This window comes from Scomber japonicus, chromosome 2 (assembly GCF_027409825.1).
Source record: "Scomber japonicus isolate fScoJap1 chromosome 2, fScoJap1.pri, whole genome shotgun sequence".
Taxonomy (NCBI): Eukaryota; Metazoa; Chordata; class Actinopteri; order Scombriformes; family Scombridae; genus Scomber; species Scomber japonicus.
This window is the reverse complement of record NC_070579.1, coordinates 25,046,666-25,069,010: the sequence shown is the minus strand read 5'-3', so window position 1 is coordinate 25,069,010 and position 22,345 is coordinate 25,046,666. Positions and strand designations below refer to the sequence as shown.

General features: G+C 38.9%; 2 protein-coding genes across 2 annotated transcripts; both read right to left on the bottom strand.

The window, feature by feature from the left end:
- Positions 1-645: 645 nt before the first annotated feature.
- On the bottom strand, positions 646-4,487 carry si:dkey-45d16.4 (scaffold attachment factor B1). Its single transcript, XM_053325334.1, has 7 exons — positions 4,437-4,487; positions 3,531-3,653; positions 3,256-3,397; positions 3,021-3,129; positions 2,364-2,451; positions 1,685-1,870; positions 646-1,101 (listed from the first exon to the last, which is right to left on the bottom strand). The coding sequence occupies exons 1-7, from the start codon at positions 4,471-4,473 to the stop codon at positions 974-976; spliced, it is 813 nt and encodes a 270-aa protein (XP_053181309.1). The 5' UTR covers positions 4,474-4,487; the 3' UTR covers positions 646-973.
- Positions 4,488-12,679: 8,192 nt separating this feature from the next.
- Positions 12,680-22,035, bottom strand: LOC128364781 (bMERB domain-containing protein 1-like). Its single transcript, XM_053325394.1, has 6 exons — positions 21,969-22,035; positions 17,609-17,729; positions 15,434-15,507; positions 14,664-14,778; positions 13,155-13,225; positions 12,680-12,792 (listed from the first exon to the last, which is right to left on the bottom strand). Exons 1-6 carry the CDS (start codon positions 22,033-22,035, stop codon positions 12,680-12,682), a joined length of 561 nt encoding a protein of 186 aa, XP_053181369.1.
- Between the last annotated feature and the right edge of the window lie 310 nt (positions 22,036-22,345).

Genomic DNA, 22,345 nt, shown 5'->3' with positions numbered 1-22,345 from the left:
TTCAACTGAAGATGTCATTTCACTAATAACAATTTTATTGAAAAAATACTGTAACATGCCTCCAACATGACATTAGAACTATAATGTAATTTTGGGTCAAATAATGTTAATTGTGTATATTATCTATACATTATGAACACATACTGTACTTAGTACTCATGACTGGTATTGGTGTGATTATATGCAGTGCAAAAGTGCTTACCAATCAATGGATTCACAGACAGTAAAGATAGTTTGAGCAGACTTCCATATCAATCAAATTATCCATATGGAAAGTGACTGAATAAAGCATGGTAAATGCTCCAGGATTTCCAAAAGCTTGAACTGCACTCTAACTTTCCTATTAATAACATAGGTATACAACTTTTTTTCATTCTGACACCACAAAGACTGGTGTCCCAACAGACGATAAAATATACTGTTCTTGGCATCACACAAGAAAAAGTATTTATCTGCTTTTGTGCAACTAATCACAGCTGATCATGCGCTTGTTTGTGATCCAGTTTTGGCACAGTGGATCACCATACCAAAGACGTCACACCCTTTGGTCCAATAACTTCTTGGATGAAAATCCAGTAGTTGTGGCAGTTTTTAAACCTCATACAGAGTATGTCGTCTTCGTTAAAACACACTCTTTTGGTTTTTAATCGAATAGCTTTCTGCAGCTGACCTTTTGAGACCCAGTCAGTTTATGCCTGTTTGGTACACATACTGTATACTGTATGTCTGCACACACTCAGACACCCATAATATTACTCAAAGACTGCCCTCCATTTGAAATCTCAATTCACTGGATATCCCTTTAATCCCATTTTATTTTGTTATTTTACCAGGTCAATAACCTGCATATAACAACCAACAGCAATTTATATTTTTACGTCCTGTTTCATTGCTTTCCTTCCTCTTTTTAATGGCCAACACTGTTCTTCTTTGCTTTCAGTTTTTTGAAGATGGCATTAAAATGCCAGTGAAATCAGCCTTTCAGCACCTTTTCTTTAAGAAGGTCCAAGATGACCTGCCTTTCTTGGCTCTCCAGCTCAAATCTTCGCTCCCTTTCTTTTCTCTCAGCTCCCAGACGTTCCCGCTCCAGAGCAATCTTACCTGACAATTAAAAAAAGGGAAATCAGATGTGTAATTTAATGCCCCTTGAGGACGATAATAGTTTATCAGTCAGCATATACTTATTTACTCCCTAATTTTGAACAACATTTTCACAAGACTTTGTTCTTGTTCAACTGATCTATCTGTACACATGTCAAAGCTCTTGTATTTTCTATGAGTTGCTGATATGGGATGTGTTCATTCTTAAGTGATCCCTGTTACTTTAATTCAAAATTTAACCCAGACTTTATTACATTTTGTCTGAGATGAAAATAAATGAGATTGTTAGAGCCTGTTTACAACCTTAAAATGAATAGTGTTGCATTAGTAGACAGGATATTTATTACCCACTTTAGTTACAATGAATGTTCCAAAACAACTAACATTGTTCCTGTCAATTCGTGTCTTTATTTTTATTTTTTGTGGCTTTAAAACTAATCAATATGTCGCCTACAAGATATAAATATCCACACAAAAGGAAATCTGAAAGAGGGCTGGGTTAGGGATATATATTTTAGCACCTTTATGTTTTTGCACATGGATGGATTAAGAGCCACACTGCACTGCTCTATGGAAATCTTACTTCTCTGAATCTCTAGCTCCTCCCTGCGGAGGGCAAGCTCCTCCTCCCGCAACCGTTGTTCTGCCTCTGAGCGTTTCTCCAGGAAGCTGAGGATCTCTGAATAAGTCTGGCAGCAACACTGGCAGGCCTGCTTGGCTGTGGGTGCCGCTGAAAGTTCAGCCATTTCTTCATGGTCTTCTTCTGGTTCTGCTGTTAATGAAAGTTTGTGAAAACGTACTACTTTTTGAGGGGAGGTCACATATAGCAGTCAGTTATAATGTAACACCCCTGGAGTTGGCATGGATTTATTGCTGAAGGGCATTTGAGGAACTGCAAGTACTTGTTTACCCAGGTGCATAAAATTGGAATTGACGGATGCGGCTGAGGGACTTAAGTTATGCTACACCTAATCTGTATTTGGAGTATTTCCATCATGTCTTACCTCAAAGCACACATGCTACTCATCCATGCATTGCTTGCATAGCTGATTAAGTTGATATACACTGTTGTTTATTTGTTTTGTTTTTCAATTATTAAAGTATAACTCTTGCATGGACTCTCTCTTTGTCATGTTGATTGAACCAGTTTGTCACAGTTCCTTGATTTAGGAATCACACTGAAGGCACTAAATACATTTTCTGTTGACTATGTGCTCCGGGCATCAAGAGATTCCTATCCAGTGTCCTGAATTGGTTTTTACCTGTAGTAGTTTGTGTGATTGTTATGTTAGGCTTGTCCTGCTCTGGAAGGCTTAGCTCTTCTATTGCTCGCTTTCTCAACTCATCTTCCTAGGAAAAACAAAAAAAAAGATAAAATATATTTTAAAACAATATAAGTAAGTAAGAAAATTAGAATTATAAACACCAGCACCTGTTGCAATAACAGTTTCCACAGAGAACATCGAGAGGTATGTCCAATTTGAATGGCTAGCCTCAGTTCCACTTAAATGTTACAGCAGATAATCTGTCATCATGAGAGTAAGAAAAAATGGATGTCACTTCTTGTTTGTAACTTGAACGAGAGAGATTGGAAAAGGGTTAAAGATCACAATAGGCTATGCAGAGCTGTTGACAACATACTGCATAACACAGTATATCATCTTTCTTTATCTATATATCATAAATGATTATGCTATTATAAAGTTTAAATATGCAAAGACTGGTCAAATTTGAAATTACAACAATTTTAGTAAAGAGCAATTTCTGCAACTCAGAAGTACCACCATTAACTAAATTAATATACCCCCCCAAACCAGGTCAAGGGTACAAAATACCCTTTGTAAAAAACAAATAAAAATTCTTATGCTATTACATCAGTTTACCAACGCTCCTCTGTTGAAACAACACACAACACCCACCTGGTACTTTGTGCTTTCACCACTGACCAGGAGCCCCCTCTCAGCCTCCAGCTCCAAAACTTCATGGAGCAGATCCTCTTTCTGGGCGTACAATCTCTCTGTTCCAAACCTGAGTACACCAAAAGCAGAGTTATACTTATGTTTGTTAAGGCCAGACACACTTCCGATGCAGGCCATTATACTCAAAGGAAATAATACAGTATACAGCTTTACAGGTTCTGTTGACTGCACCAACCTGCGCAAGCTGGGGAAGTCTTGCTTCTTGTAGTAGTCTAACAGCAGCATCGTTCTCTCTCTACACCTCCTGGCATCCACTTCAAAATTTTCATCTTGGAGGGCTGCTGTGATAATCTCCCCCACACGAGCCCAGATCCGTCCTGACAAAGATTAGTAAATTCATACATCTGTGACCACATATTGTCCACATGTGTTGTGTATCTGTAGTGCTCTGCAATTGAACAGTCTTGGGGAGTTTTCAGGTGGATTAGTCCTTTAAAAAATCAGGCTAACCTGGCTCTTTGGAGGCAAAGGGGTTCTGAGCAATAACTTCACGCAGAAGGATGATGTCATGCCGTGCTGAAAAGCGCACCTGACGTTTCCGTGGGGTTGTTGAAGGGCCAGCAAGAGAAAAACCTGAAGTTGGGAATAAAATGAGATAACAATAAAATGGTTACAGCATTGTAATGTTTTGAAATACAGTGTGACTGGTTCAGTGTTGGCCTGACTTTTGACTATCATGAAAGTCAAACAGGTCAAATTGAATCAATATTTACATTATACTTGTTTCTATTGTTATCATTATTAGTATCCAGAGATACCATGTCCAACTTGGGGATATATGTGCAAAATTCACTGTAAAGTAGGAATCCCACTGTATTAATTTGGCCAATAAGATTGCAGTATTAAAATGATCAAAGTTAAGTAATTGTAAAACTTAAAAAAACAATAATAATCTAAAACTTTTCAGAAAAATGTTCATGAAAACTGATTGCTTTACTTCACGAAAAGGGTTATTTTACTGCCACCATGTAGTCATGTAATCATGTTATAACTGGCCATAGTGAGAAATAAATTGGGCCTGTGTTTTGGTCCAAAGGTGTAAGTGACAGCAGTCTGTCAGCTGCAGCACTGCTGTTTGTCAGATGACAGGAGCTCTGTCATTGCTGTCTTCCACAGTGCACAAGTGCAATCTGCAGGTAACCTACAGCTATAAGAATCCACACAGAAAAGAGACAAATCTCCAGTAAAGTACTGATGGTCCCACAGTGGCTACAGCACGTCCAATGCCGGACCATGCGTCAGAGGAGGCGGAGCAGCGTTTGTGCACGATTCGTCAAAATCCCCTAATGTCATTTGGGAGATGTTAATAGAAGTGTTTAAGAGACGCGTCAGACGTAGGGTGGTAGTATTTCTCACCGTTGTTGATCGGGACCTCCACCACTACCCGTTCCATGTTTCTGTTTGGAGCATCCGGGAACTGCCTGACGCGCACTGTACACGTCCACTCACCAGTACAGGTTCCCTACTGACGTGTAACTCAACTTGGCGGAGAATCAGATTCTGGCAAAACGGAGGTCGCGCTCGTCTAAGTAACACTTACTCAAACTGGCCACTAGATGGAGCGATATAATCGCTTTTCAGTAATATTGAAGGAACCGGTGCACCATGATGTGAAGGTGATTGGTACACGTAAGACCTAAAATTGATTTTCTACCTCTCAGTTCCTGATGACAGCTGATATTTACATGGTGTAATTTTTTTTGTTTTAATTAAAATCCACTGAATGTTTTGTCAGGGTTAAATAACCGTAGTTGGTTCATGCAGTTGTAAACTTCTATTTTTTTTTCAACACTACACAAAAAATATTTCTCTCAGTGTTCCAGATCTTTGCAGATTGATTCATCAATTTTCATAGTGAACTGGGAAAAAAATGATTAAGCCAAAGACTATACAGTTTGTAATTAATACACAAAACTACTAGTGTGTTTGTGCCTATTCTCTCCCATGATTTCACACTAACTAAAATATTTCAGTTTTCAGAAAAAGTTGCATGGCTGTGTGAACATGCTTGTGTGCGTTTGATGGAACTGAGGGATAGATTTAAAAAATAAAAAGAGCAGGAAGGAGATCCCTGAATGAGTCCAGATCCTTGCCTGAGACTCATTAATCAACCTTTCCGGTCATCTGCTTTCCTCTAACCCACACCTCTCACTGCATCTCTCCTGCCATCTATAAGTTTTGATTATTTTTCTGTTTCTTTTGACCAGCTGTTTTTTTCAGGATCATGAAAGTGATATTGAAAGATCCATCAGATGTTATAAGTTCAACTACAAAGAAGTTGGATGACAGTACAAAATGCACAAATGGGATTCAATTTCGATAATGTGAACAATCTTTAGCATTATATGGCCACCACATGTCCCAGGATGATTGAAAATAAACTTTTGTTTCTATTTATCATAATCTGATGAATTTGTCAGCCACATTCCAAAGTGGACTCCTAATAAAACCATGGCCATGGAATACCATGAACTTCACCCCCTTATTTCTACTGTTTTGAGTTATTAGGTATTTTTGCTTGTTTGTTTGTTTGTTTGTTTTAGTTTGGTCATTCCTTCCTCTTCTCATCCATCTTTTCCAAGCAAAGGGAGTAGGTACTCTTATGACTCCATCCTTCATCCATATGTTAATGTTGTCCTCTGTTGTTGCTTGCTGTTAACATGGGAGCTGTGGCATGGATTTAATTATGGGTCCTAACCTCTGCCACACCCCTATTGTATCCTTAACTTTGGCTAAAATTGCTTGCGGTGATAAGTTTAAGTTTTGTGTTGCACTTTTTGTTTCTAAGGTGAATCTGCAACAGTCCACTTCTAAAAATTTGAGTTTGAGACTGGCAAATATTTATAACCATCTCTTGACGGATTGTTTTGGTTAGATGGACTTTGGTTAGCTTGAGTTCTCAGAAGTACAGACAAAGCTTGTGCTGGACCTCACATCTGTTTATTAAACATTCAGGGCTTAGCTGCTATTGTGCCATATATTGCATATTTATTTGGTTTATTTGCAGTCTGTAAAAACAATCCCCTGCAGTTAAAATAATTATTGGACCTGCCATACCATCAAAATAACCTTCAGTTTATTCACCAGTTAATCATAAGTGGAAGGGTCAGAATCAGGAGTCAGATTGGTTAAGTGCTGGGGGAAAAAGGAGAATAGAAATAAGCAACAAACAGAAGTGTGAATTTTCAGGTCATAAATGGTCATACTCCCTTTAAAAAACTCATATACTTGCAGCCACACTGTCATTGCTAAAAACCAGCATGAAATTGCTGCTGACATAATGAAATGGAGATAAGCAGGAGAGCAGATGCGGGACCTGGCAACCTGCTGCATCTGAATCATCTGATTATTTGGTTGGAGTTGCTGGAGGAGTGTTTTGATGACATAGGAGGGAGTGACAAAAGAAGGAATGGAAACAGAAAGGTGAGAGCATAAAGAGGACTGACTGGGGTATGACTCAGAGTTGCTTTTTTAAAGAGAGGAAATCAGTTTGGTCTCCTGTATTGGTGACTTCAGGAGAGAGTTAGTGGAATATGGCAACCTTCCAAGTCAAGGCGCTAGTACTACCCACGCTCTCATTACTGGTGACTGTGATGTTGAGCATTGCTGTCATTTAGAGACCCCTGGACTGAAGAGAGATGACACCAGCCACGAATGAAAAACAGAAGGAAACAGTTTGTTGCATAAAACCGAATTTTACAAAGTGGTGGCGATTAATATATGGAAGATATATTATATTACTTGGATTGAATGCCATAATAATCATCATCAACACTGTACTCCATATACAGTACAAATCATCACTATGGTTATGCACATGAAAGAATAGAAAACAGGCAGGCTCCAGCTGCCTGCACACCAGCAGCTGGCAGTTTCAGTGCTCAGATGTCACTGGACTGTTAATTAGCTAGGACACACAGTGCTGGTCCTGCTACGATCAAAGAACTCCTCCAGTGAGTGCTTCAGAGCAGATCAACCTCCATAATAACAACATAAAGAGTTTTTCTTCATAGTAGCAATCTGACACCCCTCCAAAACATCCCTTCTCCGCTATTTTGCAGTGTTTACAAAGCATGTTTCTGCCTTTGTACATTTGCTTTCCCAATTGGCAGGATTATTATTTTATGTAGTATATTCATAACACTCAAATGTAGTTATTTTCCTAATTTTCAGTGTTTTATTATATCATATCCTAGTCTCTCTTGCTATAATAACTACAGCTGAATTTTTGCATTTGTTTTAGGCTTTGATGTTATATGCATGCATGCGGCTGTAATGCTGCTTCTCTTTCACAGAAATTATTTGGAAAATCCTGAACTTTTAATGGATAAGTTGGTTTAATATAAGCTTGTACTCTGGTCCTTCTTGATAAGAATATTGCAGGATTAAGTATGCTTTAATTCAAAAACTGACTTTTAGAACTGCAGTAGCAATATGTTTATAAACACAGAAGTGCTCATATTCAGTACTTCATGTTAATAAACCGTGAACACCAGCAAACACCACCTATATTTGTCTTCAGAAGTCCATCCTTTCATCTTTCATGGGAAACAAATTTGACATATATTCATACTGTAAATAATATATATATATATAATATAGTGTAGTCATTGTACAGTCAGTTCAGAACAAACACAATGAGAAGCAGGAAAACATATGCAGGGAGCAAAACCTCTCAGATAAAAGCACACATCAACAAAAGGAAGAAATATATTAAAGCAACAGAATAGGTAACGTGTTTGTATGACTGCTTAATTTTTACATCATGGATATAACCCTACATATTCCTTTTGTAACATATCATACCAGTTTCAGTAATTATTTTCACTTCTTCAATATTCATCATACTGCAAGGCATCCCCTTGACATTGAGTTGTTTGGTAATATTTCCCCTTTGTTCATTGCTCTCACTGACTATGGATGTGTTAAATGACAGCTGGCATTAACAAAAGTAGACCAAAAAGAGGAAATTATGATCTGAAGCAGGTGTAACACAAGGAAAAAAAACATCCCTACAGCTATACCAGTAGAAATTAGATAAAACTGCTTTTCATACAGTAAAAGTGGATTGCATGTTGAATTGAACCCTGTGAAACATGTAAATGTGATCTGCTTTGTGAACAGGGAATACGTGCATAATAACACAGGTGGTTATCATGTGCTCAGTTACTGGTTCCTGTGTCATATTTTGTTATTGTGGCTTACATGGCGACGAGCAGGATGAGAAGGCATTTACAGTTTCATTGTCCCTTTTTTTCATTTAGTCTCTCGAGTCTGCGTCCTTGCAAAGTCACACAGTCATACTGAGCACAATGTCAGATTACATAAAACTACAGACTGTGAGTTTACACATTTGGATTCAGCAAGTGTTTTCTTGAAAGATAATTCAGCAGAGAGCAGACATTTTATGACACACAACTTCCTCTTACTACATCCAGTTAGTAAAATAAGGCTTTCTAACAGCTCAAACACCGTGCTGGGCTCTGAGTAACTGAAGCTGCCAGTCAAATTCAGCATCAAAGATAAAAAAGAGACCCCCAGGCCACTGATGCCTACTGAACTTCAAATTCAGTTCTGCAAACTTTCTGTTGAGTTTGTTTTTTATTTTATTTTTGTAGCAAGGAACTAGCATCAGCTATTTTGTTGATAACCCTCAGAGCTGACAATTACTACTGTAAATGTCCATCTCACTGCATGCTGGAAACGACAGCTTTGAGGTGTGAGTTTACATACATTATCTCTGATTTTATGGAAAAAGTCCATTAAAAAAGTAACCTCAGTTTAGATTTTTAGGGTTGTTTTTATGTGTGACAGTTAATGTAATCAAATATCTTAATTAAGCTAAAGTACAGTTTTAAAGCAACAGTTCAACAGTTTTATGAAACACTTATTTGCCAGTCTCATATTTGTCTATTCAACATGCCGAAGCAAGCAGGCGATTCGTTTAGCTATTTATTTAAGGGATGACGACTGTAGACGTTGAATAGCTTCTCACCAGGGCTGCAAATAATGATTATTTTCATTATCGTTATTTTCTCAAATGATTGACTAGTAGTTTGGTCTATAAAATATCAGAAAAATTGTGAAAACTGGTGATTACCAGCCCAAGATGCAACCTTGGATTTCTTCTTTTGTCCCAACCAACAGTCCACAAAACCCCAAACATACTGAGTTTACTGTCATACTGTCATACACAATTACAACACAGAGAACACACATTCAAGAAGCTGGAACAAGAGAATTTGCCATTTTTCTAAAAAAGAAATTTAGCTAAGAAAAATAGCTACATTTTATGTCTATTATTCAACCAGCTGATGCAGTTCTACTTCACACAGATGCTAACATTTTGTTTAATTTTAACATGTAACACAGGTCACTGTCATTTTGTGACACATCTAAGGACAGGAGCTATACTACTTCAAAAACATGTGAGAAGAGTAGCAAAATATTTTATTCTAAGCAGATAAGGGATTTCTGGCACAACTTTACCTTCTTTCAAGATGCACGAAGAAGGGACACCAGCAACACCTACAAATACGGTGTTATTGTGATAATGAGACAGAAACTTGAGATAAGATTGAGATTTATTAAACTTCCATCCTTAACTGACACCATTTCAGAACCATGAACATTATAAAACAGGTCCTCACAGTCGTCCCCTTATAGTTTTACAACATGTGCTGCCTTGCCTTAGAACCCAACAGTTTATAACAAAACATGACCAAATGAAACAAGATGTATAAGAGTATATCATCAAGTCATAATAACCATAGTAACAAAGCAGTGACAGCAATTTCACCTCTTGTTATCACCCTTGTGTTCCAGCACACAAACAACCACAAGTACTGCACACATCACAAGTTATCTTTCATACAAGTACAAACGCATACTATCTCCTCTTATGACAGAAAGTGGACAGGATTATGATGTTTGAATGACAGCCCTGCCCTTTTCCCATGGTGTTCACAGAGAGCTGCCCTTATGGGAACTCAGTGTTTCCACTAAGGATGACTCATCCTGAAGATTAGACCCCCCCCCCCCCCTTAAACACACACACCCCAACTCTGTGCCCTCCCTCTCGCTTTCTCTATTTTTCTTCATCTCCCCTGCTTTCAGCTTCTCCTCTTTTATATTTTTTTGTCTCTGATTCCCTCCTTAGTCCTGCTAAGAGGCTACGTGTTGCCTCTTCCACATCTCTTAAGAATTTATCTCAAAATATTCTCGCGTCCTCACTTGACTGGTGCAGAGCGCTGTCAGGGTATGCAACATGCCCTCCAGAGCTGATGTGAACAGCTGGTTTTCTGTCTACATGTGAAAACTGAAGTGAAACATGTCTCACACTCAAAGTCCCCATGCAAATAATGATAACTGATGGACTGAAGGCTATATTTATTCATGCTGTTGCCCCACCATATCAGTAGGCTTGAAATAGAATTACCTTGCCACAGCTGATTGATTTTATGCTTTCACGATTTGTATTTGTATTTGTATTCATAGGCTATCACCTGGTCAATTAGCTGTGAGTGTATTTGGTTCATATTGTCATAATTGAAACACATTTTCTTATCAAAAGTATTCACATCTTCTTATGTATTATTACTTCTTACACACAGCCATATAACAGGAATACATCTTTTTCTGAAGAGTATCTTTTGTCTTTGTACAATGGCTGTTACATACAGTTTTTCAACATTTCTGGCAGGCTTCCAATACCCCTGTGGCCCTCCACGACAGCACCAGACACGGTTTCTGGGTGATATGTGACCCAAAGCTCTATGACAGTGTTGAGACTGAATATCAAAAGATCCAGTGACTGAACAAGTGACAGCTGTATCCACGTATCCATCCCAAAGACTAGTAGGGATGGACGCATGCTCGCAACCATACAAGTCGATGCTGAATCAAACAGAGATGAGAGAGATTCACTGAGAAATGTGTTGTATATGTTTAAAAAGATTTAAGAAACTTCAATTTGCATTCATGTTCTGTACGAACATGACTGCTCTTATATGTCGACTGTCCGACAAGCAGCTTTGCTTTTACTTTATCTCTAAGCAGTTTTAAGTTTATATCAAATTGTGTGAGAGGGATTCAGAGGATCAATGATGGCAGTTATTTTACAGTCTTTACTGGGCTATGTTGCCCCTCCAGTGAATCCAAAACATGCAGCAGCAACAGCAATATCTCCTGTTTGCCTTTCACATTGTAAAGGTATGGGGTATACACAGTTGCCATGGTGACTATTCTTCTTGGCAACACCGAGATCTGCTCTGTAGTTTGATTGGCCACTACATCTGTGTACCCCATGTCCTTAGATGTATGAGTCAGTGGCCATTGAAGAGCCTTATGGACACTCTCTATACATAGGCTATAGAAGGCCGGTAACAAAGATATAATGTTTATGCAGCTGCGGAAGTAGGGTAAAGAGGTTTGCACCTGGGTCATAGATTCATAGGACACATAAAGTACCCACTCAAAAACTTGTCAAGTGTGTCTAAGTATTGCAAATAATGCCTATATTTATCACCGGAGTGGTGGATATATTAGATCTAGTCATCTGCAGTGTCAGTTGAGCACTGTCTACCTCATTTATGAAAACATATGAATATACGGAGAAGAATTACTTACCCAGGTGAAAGTGGTCTGTATGTGCTCCTGTGCTTACAGCATCATATGGGCACCTACTGTATGTATGTGTATATGTATACGTATATATGTACTTTATGTGTCCCCGCACAACACTGTCATCCCTATCATTCCCTTATGCTGTCAACTTGTTAATCTCCTCTGCACTATATATCTATGTATATATATATGTTAACAATTAATCTGTTAACAATTAATAAAGGATAAGCCTGATGAGACATCTGTTAAATTCTTCACAAAACCACCACTTTTGTAAAGGTCATACACATTTGCTTCTGGAGTCAAATCACACGCAACTCTTTGACAGAGTTCCTGATTAATGTCAGTTTCATTAGTGTTATCTCCTTAATGCTCATTATAAAGTGCCTGCAGTGTATCGAGACTGGCCTGCTGACTCCGGAAAAAACCGGAGAGCTATGATAACTATGAGAGTTATCATAGCTCAGTGAAGTATTTAAATATAAAACTTGTAGGCGTGCCATGGTGGTTAAATCCAATTAGTGTATGCTCTGTGCATGTGCAACTGCACTAGTGTGATATTTGACTCATGTTATGCTGCTTCTATCCTTTAAATCCTCTCATGTCTGCCTGAAAATGAGAAAATAAATACAGTATAAGTTGGCTGAGCAAAGATGATTAACAAAAGCAAGAATGAGAAAAGGAGTAAGATGTGAGAGAAGTGGAGAGAGGAGGCAAATGAGGAAAACCAAAACCGATATAAACCAGAATGAGAGAAACAACAATCTGACAAACATGGGTCCTGGTATGAAAATCATTGCAACATCCAATGCTCTATTGGAAATTCTCAACTGGCATCTGCACTGCACCATCCATGCTTCAAAGTCTTGGTTGGGACTGAAAAGCTGAAACTGGTAATATTGACTCTGTGGAATGGCCATTCTGGTTTGTGGCCCCTGTGTCAGCCAGTGGGGCCCCTCTGTTTTGGCTCCAGTCTACATGATAGAACATGTGAAGCCACAGCACTCCTTCAGCAGGGTGAGCCCTGTCTTTGTGAAGGGCGATGACGTCTGCTGAGCCCTGGATGTTGCCCGTCTTGTTGGTACACCTGCGGCACAGGGGGGAAAAAGGTGAAGTATTCAACATAAAAAAAGACATAGTATCTCTTCTGTGTGTGGCAAGAGACCACTACTTGGATTTTAATGCTTTAAAAAATTTAAATGAGTAATGACTTTACTAAACCACAAACCAAAATCTTTTTCAGACAGGTCTGAAGCATATCCTCAGTACATCCATTTCTATTTTATGGCAAAACAGTCAGTGAATATATGAAGAATCATCTTTCCAAGCCCTCATGAGGAAAATATCTGGAGCAAGGGCAATATTTGCCACTTATATCCTCCTCGGCACACTATTACATGTTGATATTTGATGGAGCAAACACTTGCAGCTCTCTTTGTACATAAATACCTGTCTTCCTCATATTTCTTGGAAATTTGGACTTCAGAAAATCAGCCATTTCTTTGTCTTCTTCTTTCTCCCTGTACAAATGGAGAGAGATTGATATAAAATCCACAGAAATAGACGAATACATATAGTATTTGTACTACAATTTAAAGTCTTTTGATGGCCTTAACAAAAGAGAAAATGGCCATAATACTGTCTATCCTAATCTATCTATCACTCATGGTAAAAAAATTGAAATTATTTTCAGTTTACATTTTCTAGCCTGTCTTCTATTTCACAAGTAAAGGATGAACACTTTTAGTCCCCACTGCCTGTCTGATTGCAAGAAGGTTGATGAAACTTGAAACTTTGAAGGTCAGAATGAAAAAGAGCAAAATAACAAAAAAGGAAGCTCACTATATTTATCAGCATGGACAATGTGGCCTTGAGTGCCATCACATCCTCTCCTCTCTCCGATCCATTACCACACTGTTGTTCTCCTGCTTCCTGCCTCTCACCTTCGCAGCAGCCCTTAAGCACTTTCACAGCATGCTGTCAGCTGCCACCACAAAGTCTCGTTCACACAAACTAACAGTGTTTGATATGGTCTTAGAATTGGAGCACAGAGATGATTAAAGCTAAAAACATGCAGATCCTGGATCTGCTGGTCCAATGTCAGGTCACATTAGATTACAAGTTGTGTGTCAAGTGAAAGAACTTGTGAGGGTGTTGTTTTCATAGCAAGAGAGCATTCGCAACACAACACAACAGGATTAACAAGCAAACTGCAAAAAAGCAGACTCATCCATTGTTTGAATGTCAATAATACAGATTTAACCTACAGTAAGCCCACATTAAAATAATAAGCAATACTTGTTTGACAGCTCTGCCTTAAGATATACTCAACCTGCTTTCCTTTTAAATATCTAATATTTTGTAAAAAGTCAGAATGCACCTGTTGTGGCAGAAGGGTTTGGACACGATGCAGACAGCCTCTCTTCATCTCTATCATGAACAAAATAAAAATAACATAGAAACAAAAAGAGCCAAGAGCAGTATTTCTCAGGTGAGTTTTTTTTTTAACCAATGGAAGCGCCTCTGGCAGTGCTTATTGACGCACGCTGACACATCGTTAATTGGAAAGGCTCTCTGCTGTGCGCGCTGCAGTTCACTCTCTCACAGTGCTGTGCCTCAGGAAATGCTCCAGTATTTTAATGGGGCTGCTTTGTGGAAACATGCATATGGATGATACTGAACTGAGACTCAACTTTGCCAGCCTTAGTGGCAATGAGAGATGTCCCAAGCGGATGCCTATTGTGTCATTATAAAGACTGTTAATGGAAGATGATCTGAATTTGCATTAACAAAGATCTTAGTCCATGTGCATGCAAAACAAATGTCACCCACTTTTCTAGGAGACTGCAGGTTAGGTGCACTGCATCTCTGTATCTGGTGGCTTTGTATGTGCAGTGGGATTTAATATTTATGGCCAAAGGACTGCTAGCAAGTTGTAATGAAACCATAGAGGCACACCTAAGTCGTTCAAACTCCACATCATCCACCAGGAAATCTCTGGTCTCGACCAGCTTGTGGATCTGCAGCAGTAGTTCTTCTTCTTTCTGCCGGTCCTCATTGGACTTGTCATTATCTGTAGCAATAAGGAACAAAATATCTGAGTATTTATGATTTTCCCCAGTTTTCCTGAATTTTCTAAAAATTATATCTTTTGAATATTCAAAATGTTCAAAGAAATAATATCAAACTCAAGTAGAAATATAATTAAAACTTTGTAAAATGCATTTCGGAAATTCATTCATGTGGAACTTAAAAATAAGTATATTTACATATACAAATATGTAAATAAATTAGTGAATAATCTGGAAATCAAATAACATTTGAGGAAACATGCTTCTTAGCCTTTTTTATTAGAGTTAGATGAGAGGATTGAAACCACTCTCATGTCAGTGCGTTAACATTGTTTTAGATGAGCCTGGAAGTGTTTACATTTTCCAATATTCTGTTTCTTTTTTGTTATAGATTGAAGAAAAGATATGTAGTGAAGTGTCAATAAGTGAGCTTTAGAGTAGCAGACGTGGATTTTTTAAAACTTTGCCAGCTGTTTCCCTGTTTCCAGTTGTTATGCTAAGCTCAGCTAACCACCTGCTGACTCTAGTAAAGTGGTATCGAACTTCTCATTGAACTCTTGCCAAGTGAACAAATACGCTTCTCAAAATGGCAAATTATTCCATAACACTGTTTTGTCTTTCATCAGCAGCCATCAATATGAATATGATGATTTCTACCTGGTATGGACACTAATTTTTGCAGATCTTTCTTCAGCCGTGTGATCTCTTTGCACAGCTGAATGTCATCCATCCTATGCAGGCATGATGGAACAAAAGAAACACAAAATGTTTGTATATCAGCTGACTCTGCAGCATGGGAGATTTAAACACAGACAGTTTGCTATTAATCTTATGTCATACAGGATATAACACAATCTTTTCTGAGCAGAATTCCTGTGTCTCAGACAGCTCTCCCTCTGTCTCTGTATATATTGCATTCTTTCTCTTTGAATTGCCCTCCACATCACTGGCTCATCACTGACACTGAGGAGAGGTGAAAGACCCTCTATACCATCCTGGCCTAACAGGAGTGAGAGGCCCTCTTGTGACCCAGCATCACAGAACTGAATCTTTGTTGAAACACTCACACATACATACAGATACACACAGACACAGGGTCAGAAGCACACTCATACACATTCATCAATGTCAGTGGCGAGCAAGCCTTGCCAAAGTGCTGTGTCTACCTGTCATGTGAGATGCTCCCCACAGATATTTAGGTGGAGAAATCGCTGCGAGGTTTGGAATACAGATGATACGCTTCACTTAACTAACCACCTAGAAAATACACCTTGGGCTTTGTTAGTGGACCAAACAAAAGGGATTTCAAATCCTGACTCTCAATCTCAGCCCCCCCCCCCTAGTCTCCCATTTTCTCACTTTATCTTCTTGAGTCTTGCTTGCTACTCTGCATACATGACTCCTCACATTTCCACTACTGTATGAGCAGTGGTTACTGCCTATCTTTCAGAGGAGTAGATGAATAAATATCCATGCCTTAGCCTGCTTTAGTGAAGCAAAGGTAGAGCCATTGCAATTTTAACGGGAGTCAGGCTGGGGTGTGATGGAGAGAAATGAAGGGAGAGAAAGGAGGCCACTGCTTCTAGAAAGCTGTTGGTTTCTTAAGGTGTGCTCTTCTGTGGAAAACTATGTTTGGACTGCTCCTGGAAGAGAAAGCATGATGATGCAGCTTCTGTCCTGTTGTTCTGGTTTGACAAGATATTTATACTTTTTGAGTGATTTACTGAATCTACTGAATTTAATTATTTTTTTCCCTATAGAGGCGGAATTGACAACCTGAGGCAGAGATGTTCTTAAACAACTCTATTGCCAAACAACAATTTCTGATATTGGAGGATTCTGTAAAACACCAGATATAAACTACACTTGAATTTCAGTATTTGATCATGGATACTAATGGTCAAGGTTAGAGGAAGATTGTGGTTGTGGCAGACAAACTCTGATTATGGAGCAGTGGCGTGCACAGACTTTTTGAAGGGCGGGGGCAAAAAGAAAAAAAAGGGCACATACAGAACGTTCTCGCCACTGAAGAGCGCACTTTAGTGCATATTTTTGCCACCCAAGAGGGCAGTTTTGCGTGTTTTGGCTATCAAGAGGGCACCTTAGCATGCGTTTTGGCTCTCAAGAGGGCACCTTAGCGCGCGTTATTTAACAATTGGGCCAAAGAGGGGGGGGGGGGGTGACCGCCCACCCCTAACCCCCCCCCACTTGTGCACACCACTGTCATGGAGGTAGTTATGCAACAAAGACAGTTGTTGGGGTTACAGAAAGATTGTGGATACAGCTAAAACAAATATATTTGTATGCATGCAATAGGACAAAAACTGTTTATTTTGCTCCTCATGAAAGTTGGATCATCTACCACCCCAGTCTCCGTGTCCTTAACTGTTTTCATAATGGGCACATTTCTTCCTGCATTTGCACTGCATCCTTGCACTGGCGGTGCAGAATTGTCCAATATGAACACACTTCCTGGGGATGGGCCTAAAATAGCCACTGTACATAGTGCAAAGCCTTTTGATTTGGTAACAATATAGGGTTTTCTCTGGCTCCACCCTGAGGCCACACTTTATATTTAATAGCCCCTCTTGTGGTTTACTTAACAAAGTTGCATCTCTATTTTTCATCTGTTAATGAATTTCACTGTCTGATGTGTAATGATCAAACCAGACCACAGCACCAAAATAAGAACCTAAAATAATAGTGCATTCCTTTTTCTGCTGTAAAGGGATCTTGGTTGCTGTTCTTGAACCTGTTTTGTCTCCAAATTAAACCAAGACACACTGGTTGCAGACTGCAGCAAATGAAACAAAATATTGGTGAGCCACTCACATATATCTGAGCTCGGACTCCCTCCTGACCAGGACATCCCTGATCCTTTCAATCTTGAAGAGTTCCCCCTCTATGTCATCGACGGTGATGGTGGAGTCTGCCATGGACACCATGTCGTCCTCTATGAGAGAAAGAGACAAGGACAAAAAGTATGCTTGGGACAATGTAACATGCCCAATTCAAAAACATTTTAGGATGTGTATTTAGACTCTTACACCTCTTCCTAATGTACCAACGAAAAAAAATACCATAGTTCATATAATATGGAGACAGGCAGACACACAAAGGAGCTACTTGAATCATATGAATCTGCATTTAAACAGCTGCATCTGATGTAGTAATTGCTGCTTAATGAGGAGCAGAGCATCACAACCAGATTACCATCAGTGGCAGTGGTGACTCGACTCTTAGCTGCTCTCTCTCTCTCTCTCTCTCTCTCCCTTTTTCACACACACACACACACACACACACACACACACACACACACACACACACACACACACACACACACACACACACACACACACACACAAACACACAAATTAGTTGATTGGCTGAAAATTTTCATGCTTCTCTTTTAAGATCATTTGAAATTGAATCCCTTTGGGCTTGTGACATCCAGATTCACTTTTTTGTAGAAACCTTGCTTGAATGTTAAATAAACACATGCTTCTAATTTCTTATTCCATATTCAAAATCGCAGTTTGTAGTCTAAACATGGCACAGAACAAACTTTTTTTTTTAAGAAAACTTTCAGAATGTTTCTAAGGCAAAGAGTGAGATGTAGATAAAATGTGAGTCGCTATAACCTGTCTACCGTATTCTAAAGGCATTATATAATTTGAGGTTCCTGCCAAAACAAATAAATAATAAATAATAAATTAATGTCTGAATACTATCATTCCTGCATGCTACATGTTCATATAAATAGCAGGATGGTTACTAATTATCTAAACATAACAATGACACCCCTGCATGATATTCACACACACAAACACAGCAGCTCTGCTTTCAAACAAATCAATAATAATATACTGCACAGAGGCTTTTAACTGAATGTGTTTAAATGAAACATGAAATATCAGTCTTCAATCTAAAATAAAGAAAATAATATAAACATGTACGTTTTCTGGATGTACTTCAGTCACCAACTAGCTCCAAAAACCTAGTGCTAGTTTTTCATACCTGCATATTTGCATGGTATTCAAGTATTCAAAATTCAAATTCAAAATACGTACACCATAAGATCCAATTATATCCACGACCTGTAGTGACAATCTCCAGTCTTTACAATTGAAGAAAATCACCTCTGTAAGAAGGACTAGCTCAGTTCATCACCACAGTAGTCCTGGATGACTGTCACTTCCCCGCAGAGAACTGCACAACATGATGCCCAAGATAGACATGACCAGGGAAATACCAATACCATCACTGACAGACAGCAACTTATCCCTCCTGGGGCCCTTAAATCTCTCTCTGTACACACACCATTACTTACTAGAGCACTATGTAATATCCCTATTCTAGTCACATTTAGCCTTGGAGAGGGTAGAGCTGACTGGGTTCAAAGTGCAGTCAAGACACATCTTCTGCACTAGCATGAATAAAGGCAGAAAAGAAGAGAGGTCTATACTGTAGTTCAGACTTGGTTTGTATGACTTCAGGGTAGTAGTGAAAGCACTGTAGAAAGCAGTAATTCTTCTTAGCGATAATTGCTGGTTTACATGGACTCATCTCCGTGCTGGCATTAAAGCTTTGTTTGTTGGTTTGCAACTGCAGTCTGCTTTGTTAGACAGATAAAAAGATGCCCAGAAGTACCAAAGACATCTTAACACTGACACTCCATACTCTCGTACAATAACAAATCTGGCTGACGTCAGAGTCAAGATAACCTTGACACCTTAGAGGAGAAAGCTGTGAATTGTTGCAGTAAGTATTAAACTACATCATCCATGCAACTATCTACTCACACTTTCCCATAAGTGTTAATTATAGAATACAATTGAAATGCATTGCATAATAAAGTAACAAATGAGCCAGATTTGTAAGGCTGCTAAGTTCAAATATAATAACGCTCAAAAAACACACTTTTTATACACCATAAAAAAGGTACACTGTATATCTCTGTTTGTGTTCAGTGGTCATTTATCTTCTCATCTAAATCTCAACGAGAAAGTAAATAAGCCAAAATGTTGAACTATTCCTTTAGTCAACATGCTAACAGACAAGCCCACTGTCAAAACAGTTACACCTTAAACTTCTAAAATGAAAGCAGCCACGGTCTTTTGTTTTCAGAAAAAAGGTGAACAAATTAGATATAAATGAATAACAAAACCACTAACTAAATAACTATTAATAGATAAATGTTGGTTTATTTCTAAAATATACATTTCTATACTTTTTTTAACACAGGTGTGCAACTATTGATGGAAAGGAGCCCCGTTAATGATATTAGTCCGGACAACTAAATGTTTACTGGGAAAAAGGTCTAGTGTCCGATTCATTCTATTGTTGCATACTGACATAATGAATGTCAATAACCAAATCTTCAGAATTCAATTCATGAGACTGTGGTACAGTATGCTATCGTGCAGAAGAGTGTGACCATTTCACAAGCAGATACACAGATTGAGTGGCATATTGTGTATGTGTGTGCATGTATATGTAAATTTGCACAGTGTTCACATATTATACTAATTTATCAGCGCCAACACCTAATTTATACAGCAGATGAAATGTTGTGTTTAAAGGTAAAAACAAGACAGATTATTGTTCATTTACCACTTAAGCAAAATTTCCCTGCCAGAAACTCAAACAAGCTTCACTGATAATGACTCTTCACTCTTATCTATCTGACCGAAACAATAGATCGGGATGTGGATCCAGAAAATGCACAGTGTGATGTCAAAAGTGTTGTTTAGTATATTCTTACATTGCTGGAGACATATTCTGCTGCAGACACTCTCTAGGACAGGTTATTCTACCGCTGATGACTCATCACTAGACCTCCCTGAAATGTTCCCTCCTTTACACTTGCTCTCCTTTCTAATTATGTCACAGTTTCTCATCCTCTTGCTTTTTCTCATTCAGCCTCATATCTCCCCCACCCTGCTCCTTTTATTATCCAAACCCCTAAAGAAGTGAATTACATCATGAGCTCAGTTTTTAGTCTTTGCTCCGACTCCAATCCTCTCTTTTGCACCGCCACAATGTCCCTTATGCCTAATGAGGCAGAGCAGCATACAGATCAGCCAGATTTGAGATCAAGAGGCTGAAGTTGAGGAAAGAGGAGGAAAGAAAAGAAGGTGTTAAAAGAGATGGGAAGGTGAAAAGGGAAGGAGTAGAGAGAGAGTAAAGGACACATATGGCTTGCGCAGAGAAATCTTTCCATACAGAGTAAAAACAGACAGAAAGAGATTCCGCACAACTTTGCAAACTTCCCACTAAATTGCTCACATCAATACACTTATTGAACATCGGCAATGTAGAGGAAATGTGGTGAAATGATCAGTCCATTCATTGATGATGATTAGTCATTGATAGTTGATTGACAGATCCAGAACTACTTTCAAACTATGGATCGATCAACTGTTGAAGTAGTTTACATAGAAAAATTGTCAAACATTCCATGGATACAGCTTCCCTAATGTGAGGATTGGCTATATTTCTCTGTTTCATACTGTATCACTCTAAACTGAACATCTTTGGGTTATGGACCTTTGATCGGACAAAGCAAGATATCTGAAGACATCAACTTGGTACTAGTTAGTTGCCGTTACAGTCTAAGAGGAACATAGTTAATGAGGAACACAGTTATTAACAGTTGCTGAGGTGTAGCCAGTGTCATGTCATGCCCAACATTTTTCATCACTTGACATGCACTGAGTAATGAATCCTCACTTTTCTCTTACACAAGTAAAGACCCACACTGATACACACTAGCAGAGCAGACACCTGTGGATTCTTGACATTTTCAGAGTTGCTGCCTGTACTGCGACCAGAAAAACACACTGGCTGGCATCTATCAATTACTAAATATTACTCAGATAGTCTAGTCTATAAATGTAAAAGAATAAAAAAAACATTTGCACTAACCCTGTAAGACAGTGGGAAAATAGAACACAAACCAAGGAAGCCTATTGTAGTGATGCCATTGAATATTGTAAAATATACAGTGCAGAAGCACATCTAGTTCAATCTATTAATTCACTATTAACTAAGACAATGTAACTCATACAGTGGCACCTAAGGATAATTTGCAGTGGTATTGCAGGAGATTCAAAATGTACATATGCAGAAAGGTAACATTAAACAAAGTAAACAGATCGGCAAGTAAAGCAGTGCTTGTTCGTTGGGTAACCTGATTTATTGTGGTCTCTGCTCCATTCAGTGCGCTCCAGTGAACCGTACGGATGCTTCTTCTCCATCGGTCCTGCAGCTGCTCTTTTCTTCTTCCTAAGGCTTCCAGTTGCAGATGCGATGCAACAGCGGTGAGAGAGGTCTGGGAGGGAGGGTCTTGCAGTCTCAGTTTGTTGTTGCGTTTCATTGAGTCATCGCAAGTCAGTTACCAACCTGCATTTCAGAGAGAGCGAGATGTTCTGGCAGGTGTCATTGTGCATCCAGCAGCATACAGGAGGCTCTGTGTTAACCAATATGCCAAAGCAGGTTATAGCGACTAAATATCGCCATCTGGTGGCAACTGAACGCACTCACCATTGTGGGCACGTCGAGGCAAAC